The sequence below is a fragment of the Otolemur garnettii genome, unplaced genomic scaffold, assembly GCF_000181295.1.
Source record: "Otolemur garnettii isolate 467f Iridium unplaced genomic scaffold, OtoGar3 scaffold00134, whole genome shotgun sequence".
Classification (NCBI taxonomy): Eukaryota; Metazoa; Chordata; class Mammalia; order Primates; family Galagidae; genus Otolemur; species Otolemur garnettii.
The window spans coordinates 4,076,901-4,084,903 of record NW_003852529.1 but is presented as its reverse complement, the minus strand read 5'-3'; the positions used below and the strand labels follow the sequence as shown (position 1 = coordinate 4,084,903).

General features: G+C 52.8%; 1 protein-coding gene across 1 annotated transcript; it reads right to left on the bottom strand.

The window, feature by feature from the left end:
• Positions 1–400: 400 nt before the first annotated feature.
• On the bottom strand, positions 401–1,342 carry MRGPRE (MAS related GPR family member E). Its single transcript, XM_003798406.1, has one exon. The coding sequence runs from the start codon at positions 1,340–1,342 to the stop codon at positions 401–403; it is 942 nt and encodes a 313-aa protein (XP_003798454.1).
• Positions 1,343–8,003: the final 6,661 nt, after the last annotated feature.

Here is an 8,003-nt window from a genome sequence, read left to right as displayed (position 1 = left end):
GCTGTGGCCACTTTGGATGGAGTTAGAGGGGGTTGTGGGAGAGGGTCAGGCTTTGGGCAACCTTTAGTTTGGGGGCCACTGTAGCCCCACAGTGGGAGCATTCTGTGCTCAGCCCTCTGGAGGGGGTAGTGTGCCTATGGTAGTGAGGAGGCTATAGGTGGAGAGGGAAGGGGAGCGAGCAGGAGTGGGTTGGGACGTGTGTCTTCGCCTGTGACCAGCCTTGCCCATCCCTTCCCCTGTCCCCTCACTGCAACTGAGCCAGGAGTGGCCATGGGCTACAGCCTGCTAAAGCAGCGGCTGTCCTATCACCGGGTCATCAGTGAAGGTGTCCGGGGCTCCTGCTGGCCCTGCTTCTGATCCTGTTCCTTCCTCAACATGGGCTGGAGCTGGGACCCAGGACTCAGGCTGTTATGTCCACAAGATCCCGACGGGAGGTCTCCCTGCCAGCCCCCAGCTCAGCCTCGTCCCCCAGCGCTCGACGAAGGACCAGACGGAGGGGCTGGTGCAGCCGGTGGCCTGGGGCACTGCCCAGGCAGAAGTAGACGGCAGGTTTGGCAGCGGTGTGCAGCCCTGCTGTGAGGAAGCTAAAGTGGTAGAAGGAGCGTGGGGTGTGCCAGTGAAGGTTCCAGCACAGCCAGTAGATGCCGAAGGGCAGGCCGCAGAAGAGGAAAAGGAGGACGGCCAGCAGGACCAGGGCGGGGAAGCCGCGCAGCTGGGGCCACTGCGGGCCGCGCTCCACCCGCAGCAGCAGGAGCAGGCTGGCCCCGCACATGGTGCAACACAGGGTGGCCAGCAAGGCAGCCGCCGCCAGCCACAGTGCCCTGCACACATGGCGGCTGGGCTCCCAGAAGAGCTGGGTGCAGGCACCACTAAGCAGCAGATGCAGCACCAGGCCGAGGGTCCAGGCCAGAGCACACACGCAGGTGGCAAGGTGGCGTGGGCGGCGGCATGGGTACCAGGCTGGGAAGAGGGCAGCCAGACACTGCTCCACACTGACAGCTGCCAGGAGGCTCAGGCTCACCAGGTAACAGAAGAACCTCAGGGTGGCCAGGATGGCCTGCAGTAAGCCCGGGAAGTCCAGCTGGCCAGGCAGCAGGTCAGGGATGATGGCCACCATGTGGCAGCCGAGGAAGATGAGGTCGGCACAGGCCACATCCAGAAGGTAGATGGCGAAGGGATTCCCATAGACGTAGGAGCTCAGCAGCCACAGGACCACACCGTTCCCCAGCAGGCCGCCCAGGCTGAGGACCTCTGTGAGCCACAGGATGACGAGGTTGAAAGTCAGATCCTCTGGGACATTATCTGGGGACACCGCATGCTGTCCTGCTGCTCCAGACTCCATGGTCAGCAAAGTACAGAACAGCTGGGGCCCAGGAGGCCTGAGGAAGCTTGTTCTGCTTGCTCTCTCCTAATGCCCCTGCAACCACAACCACAGCTGAGTTTGGGGCTTAGGAGTCTCTGCTCCCTGCCCCGTAACCACCCCACCTCACTTGGGGGAGATGGGGTAGCCAAGGTTGGGTGAGTAATGGAGGCATGGGGGCCCACACAGAAGAAGGCTCCTCTTCCATTTTGGTCCCTGTCACCTGACCCAAGCTTCTCTGTTCTGTCTAAGACTCTTAGCAGAAAGGCCATGGCCAGTGGTAGCTGGAGAGCTCAGGGGCTTCCAGCCCAGCTGGTCCCTGTGAGCCAGGGTGGGGGCAGGGACTGTGAGGAAACTCTGGAAGGGGGTAGAGGCCCCTGGTTCCCTGTTGTTTATGGTGTCTTTGATCCTTGAAACAGTCTTGAAGTCAAAGGTGGCATCAGACACATCACCCACATCTAACACACGGAGTGATGGCACAAGGACAGCCCTTAGGTTAGGCGCTGTCACCTTTAAGCACCCCCGTTTGTTGAGACCTTTCTTTGACATCCCACAAGGGGCCATTGGTTATAGGCTTGGGCCTGAGCCCTCTAGCTCGGCCACACTGTAAGGCCAGGTCAGGACCTCACCCCAGCCTCACCATGTCCCTGCTGTCCCACAGCAGCCTCCAGGCCTCTTGGGGAGAGGAGGCTCCATCACCCACCCCTGTCACCCATCCTTTTCCTATAGGGAGAAGAGGGACTTGTCCATGATGAGGTTGAGTGGGGCCCTGGACCTCTGTGAGTCTGTCTTCCCCCTCCCCCTCCCTCTGGTCCCCTCTCAGGTGATAGTTCATAGGCAGGTCCTGTGTGCTGGAGGGGGAGCTTAGGCCTAGAAGCCTGTGCCTAGGAGCCCGTGCAGACCCCACTGGGCCTTCAGGTGGAGCCTGCTTCTTCATCATAGCTTTGTCAGTGACACAGCCATGAAGCAGACCCTACAGGACTTCCAGGCACTCAGAGCCAGAGACCCACCTGAGGTTATCCATCTCACCCTGCCCCTGTAGTTACCTGTCCCATCCTGCCACTTGAGGTCAACTGCCTAACCCTTCCTCAGTCACCTCCTGCACTGGCACTGTGAGCGCCTCCCACAGTCACCTGGGCTAGAGATAGGGAAAGGGGCCCAAGGAGGGACCCCGCTAGGGAAGTGGGGGACAGAGTGTGTGGAAAGATCAGGTGGATGGGAGGGCAAGGAAGGAGCAGGGGAGAAGTGGGAGGAAGAGGACGGGGGCAGGGCTGGAGGTCCAGTGGTTGGGGTCCCCAAGGGTGGGCTCCAGAATACTGAGAAGAGTAGAGGAACCTGGCTACCTTCTTGACAGAGGGAGACGGAGGAGAGGGGTCAACACCAGTGAAAGGTGCAGGCAGGAGGCACAGCACTCATTCCATCAGCACCATTCAGGTCCTGCAGGGCAGGTGGGAGACGGCAGGCCCTCCCTGCGGATGGGCTGTGGGAGCCCCCAGGCCTGGCTCTGCTCCCTGCTGTGGTCAGTGAGGACTGAGGAGCCACAAGGCTGTCTAGGGTCAGTGCCAGTGCAGCTAGGAGGAGAGGGCTCGCTCCTGTGCTGTCTCTGACCATCTGAGAGTTGGGCCAGGTTTTCCTTCCCCATCAGGATGGAACATGCTTCAAAATGAGGGACGTGGGGCAGACATGAGACAGAGCCACAGTGTGGGACCAGTACCCATCTGAGTGTTCCCTTCTGGACTCAGTCCAGAGCTGATTTGGGTGGCCCAGCGCAAGTCAGAAGGTGAAGGACAGAGCTCTGGGAGTGCCACGCCTGAGACCTCAGACTAGCGCCTGCCCCACCCCCTGCCCCTGCCCCAGCCCACAGGCCAGCAGAAGAGTTTCGTGCCCAGAAAGTGCCAAGTGCCTGGGCTGGACCCAGAGACCCACCCTGACCCAAGTCTCCTGCACTGCTCACCGCTGGCTGGGTCCTGTCTCTGTCCCTGGGTCTTGGTGCTGTCCTGGCTGCAGCCCCAGAGCCTATGGGCGGCTCCTGCTCACGTCAACCAGCAACTCAGAGTCACATGGTATGGGACTGGATGGGGCCAGATGGGAAGGAGTCTCTCTGGGGACCCTTCTCCTCCACTCAGCTCCTGCCCTACTGCAGGCATAGAGAAAAACCTAGACCCTCCCTGCAGCCACCCAGGCAAGCCCACAGGCTGCAGAAACCACGAATCTCCGGGTGGCTCCAAGCCAGACTATGAGCTCACTGGCTCTCCTGGCTCAGCGATACCAACCCCTGTGGGAACATTTGGGGACCTCTTCTCTCCATCACCAACTCAGAAGGACCAGCCGAGCACAGGCTACCAGTGGGACTTGTCCTTACAGTGAAAACGTGTCTTGTCTCTGCAGAAAGCCAAGGTGGTAGAAGTCCGGGCAGGTTGAGAGGAGGGGAGGATGTGTATGGGACAGTCCTTCTCACCCAGGGCCTGGTCCCCAGGCTCATGTGGATGGCTGATTCTCCCCCCAATCTCTGGCAGAGGAGAATCAAATTCACACAAAGGATCAGACTCAGATATCTTGTGAATTCAATTGTGTCTGCTTGTCTCAAAAGAAAAAAAAGTGCATTACCTTCCAGCACTATTCCTCAAGGGAGATCACCACTGACTCACAAAAAGAAAACAAGGTTGATTTGGCTCTGATCCTCCAAGAGTCCAGGTCCTAGAAATTCTTTCCTCATCTTTGTATTTTGAAAAATCTCCAAAGTACAGAAGAGTTGCCAGGAGCATGGGATTTGCTAAACACTGACATTTCCCATCCGATGCCCTCTACCTATCTTTGCCACATGAGAGCAAGTTTCTGATGCTTGGCATTTTACACTTAGCAACTTCAGCAGGTGGCCCCGAGGGCATGGGCATCTTCCCTCAGACCAAAATGCAGTGGTGTGCTCAGGGTGCTTGACAGGTGCACAAGGCTGGTATCTGACACACAAGCACTGTGTCATTGTAGGATTTTGTCTCTCAGCTCCAAACCCTTTGTCCCTTAAGACTACAGTCTCCACCCCTCAGGTGGACTGGTACGGGTCACTGGCCTGTTAGGAACCAGAACAGCAGGAGTTGAGAGGTGGGAGCCAGGGAAGCTCTATCCGAGTCCACAGCCACTCCCCACCCCTGCACCACTGCCTGAGCTCTGTTCCCATCAGAAAGGCATCAGACTGTCCCAGGAGCAGGACCCTGCTGTAAACTGCTCATGGTGGGGTCTAGGCTATACACTCCAGATGTGAGAATCTAACGCCTGACGATCTGAGGTGGAGCTGAAATGTGCCTGAATCATCCCCCAATCACCCCCACCCCCACACCCTGGTCCATGGCAGAAATGTCTTCTCTGAAACTGGTAGGTCCCTGGTGCTGAAAAGGTTGGGGACCGCTGCTTTAGGGGGCCTGAGTGGCTGCCTGAGTGGCTCTGCTGAGCCGAGCGGGTGCGCGGGAGGAGGCGTCCAGGCTGGGGAGGTCCCAACCCCTGTCAGTTGTTTCCCATCTCCTTTCACTTCCTTTCGTCATCATCGGGGCAGAAGCTGATCCCACTTTGCAGTTTTTCCAGTACTTGATAGAACAGGTCCACCATTTCCTTTTGGCAAAATCGGGGGGACAGCTGGCTAGAGCCCTGTCCTCAGAGGTCTGCCTGGTGACTCTGGGGCTTCCCACAGGCTCTGAATTTTAATGATTTTCCATCTTCCCTTTGTTCCCTGCACCCTGGAAGCTGTGGGCCTGGCATTTGGGTGGTGATGATAGCTTCTTGCAATTGTTATTCCTGTAGCATCTTAGTTTTCCCTTTCTACCTTCCTGGTTTTGCCATCTCTAGTTAACAGTTCTTTAAATTCATCCTGTCCAAATTACTTGTAGCTCTTCCCTCCTTTGTCTCTACTGGTTCTGAAACTGATCCCAGGGAAAAGCTGGTAATTTGGGCTTGGCTCCATTGTATCCTGGGCCTTGGCTGTGGTCTAGCCATCCATGCCACACTGCCACATCATCCTTAATGAGATGAGTCACGGGTTATGACTGAAGTAAATGCTTTGGGAGGACCACTTGGCTGTGAACTTGGTTATTATGGCAGAGAGGAGGACCATAGGACTATGGGCGGCTCCTTCTGAGCAGACTGAAGTTTCTAGAAAGAAAATGGTGGCTCAGCGCCTGTGGCTCAAGCAGCTAAGGCACCAGCCACATACACCTGAGCTGGAGGGTTTGAATCCAGCCCATGCCTGCCAAATAACGATGATGGCTACAACCAAAAAATAGTCAGGCATTGTGGCTGGTGCCTATAGTCCCAGCTACTTGGGAGGCAGAGGCAGGAGAATCACTTGAGCCCAGGAACTGGAGGTTGCTGTGAGCTGTGATGCCACAGCACTCTACCCAGGGCGGCAGCTTGAGGCTCTGTCTCAAAAAATTAAATAAATAAATAAAAAAGAAAATGGTGCTTCCCACTCCAACTCATAAGGGAGCAGTAGGAACTGGAACACCTGTCCATTTTTAAAAACTAGAAAACTACAACCTGGTTTGTGGATGTGGGCCACAGATATTGGGGACTGTGAGAGCTGAGAGGACAGAAAACAGTGGGGCTAGCCTTGTACCCACTGTGGCTTTCTGCCTGGAGGTCACGTCCAGACTACAGCACAGGGTAGAGGGACCAGAGGGGTTCAGCAAATTGAATCCCAAATAAAGAGAAGATGGAGAACTATAAAGATTGGTAACAAAAAGCTAGACAATGGATAGACTGTAGAGAAAAATCAAAGAAACAAATGCTGTTTTGTTTAAAAAAAACAATAAAATTGAAAAAAAACTTTAGCTGGACTGATTAAGAAAACAAAAAATGCAAGTCACCAAATTGGTGACGAGAGATAAGACATCACCGCTGTTTCTCAGATGCTACAAGGAAATGATGGAATGTGAAAATAAGCTGTGTGCCAATAACTCTGACAATTTTGATGAAATGGTCAAATTCCTTGAAAGACACAAATGAAAACACAAAATGTTTTCTCAATTTTAAGAGCTGAGGTCATATTTGAATGCTTTCTCTCAACTAAATCTCCTTTCCCAGTGGCTTTGCTGGTAAGTCTAGACAACAGCTAAGAAATAAATAAGTCCACCCTTGCAAAACTCTCTTAGAAGAAGAAAGAGGAAATCATACTTCCCACTTCATTTTAGGAGGCTCGTATTATTCTGGTATCTAAGCTGGACAAAGGCATTCTAAGAACAGAAACCTGCAAACCCATATCCTCATGAACACAGGCTCAAAGGACTTAATATACTTTTAGGAAGAATAGGGTGGCACCTGTGGCTCAGTGAACAGGGCGCCGGCCCCATATACCGAGGATGGCAGGTTCAAACCCGGCCCTAGCCAAACTGCAACAAAAAATAGCTGGGCGTTGTGGCAGGTGCTTGTAGTCCCAACTGCTTGGGAGGCTGAGGCAGGAGAATCATCTAAACCCAGGAGTTGGAGGTTGCTGTGAGCTGTGATGCCACAGCACTCTACCAAAGGGCAATACAGTGAGACTCTGTCTCAAAAAAAAAAAAAAAAAAAATATATATATATATATATTAGGAAGACTAACAAACCATTTGAGTTTGTCTTAGAAATGATAAAGGATTTAGGTACAACTTTTTTTTTTTTTTGATGGGAGGGGATTTCTATCATTTTTGAATTGTCTGGACCTTCTGCTTTTTATTCTAGAAGTTTTCCATAGATGAAGACTCTGTCACTGCATTTTTGTAGGTAAGGGTGGCAAGGTAGAGTGCTTTAGAAAATTCCTAGTTTAATAGCTGCCTCCTTTTCCAGTCTTCCAAAGTGTGACTTTCTTTTTTTTTTTAGAGTAGGTAGAGTTGTGTAGCATAGTGAAATGACAGGTTTAATTTTTAATTTTAATTTTCTTTTGTCATATAAAATGCTAAGTTTGCTCCTCTTGTTTTCTTCTGCACTGTGTTGCTTCCAAAGAATATGTCTCTCTTCCTCTCAAGCCTTTCCAAATGATTCCAAAACTCCCCCTCACGTCCTGAGCAGTTTGGGGACCATTCAGTCATTGCTTTGATCTAACAGTGTCTATTTTTACAGTGTTTTCACACTTTCACACTTATGATGGACCTTCTAGTGGACGCTGACAACCCAAAGTAAGTGACCGAGGCAGAGATCTAAATCAATCAATCAACAGAGGTTTATTAAGCCAGAAGTTGAGGGCATGCCCAGGGAAACACAAGCCCTGGACACATTTGTCACTGTTTCTTTGCAGAGGGATTTGGGAATTCAGTAAGGAGGAGGCTGGGAAGTGAGGCAACTGGTTACATTCTTGTGAGGCCAGGACATCTGCATTTCCCACAAGGTGAGGAGAATGTGGGAAGAGAAAGAGGGAGTGAAGGAAGAACCAAAAAACGATTGATTTTTCCTGTCTCTGTTCCACACCTGCGAAGGTAAACTTCTAATCAACATTATTAGTGTAGATTTGAACAGACTTTAGTCTCAGGAGCTAGACTTAGCCTACAGACCCAAAGTTACAATTTATATATCCCTGTTTGTGGGAGGCCAGCTGGGAACTTCCTCATGAGTGACCTGGGTGGGGGGCAGGGCTCGTAGGTGCCTGAGGCCTTTTCCCTTCCACAGGGTCTGGGTGACATAACAT

Coding starts and splice junctions, on each gene's coding strand:
- MRGPRE (XM_003798406.1), bottom strand. CDS start 1,342: ATGGAGTCTGGAGCAGCAGGACAGCATGCGGTGTCCCCAGATAATGTC.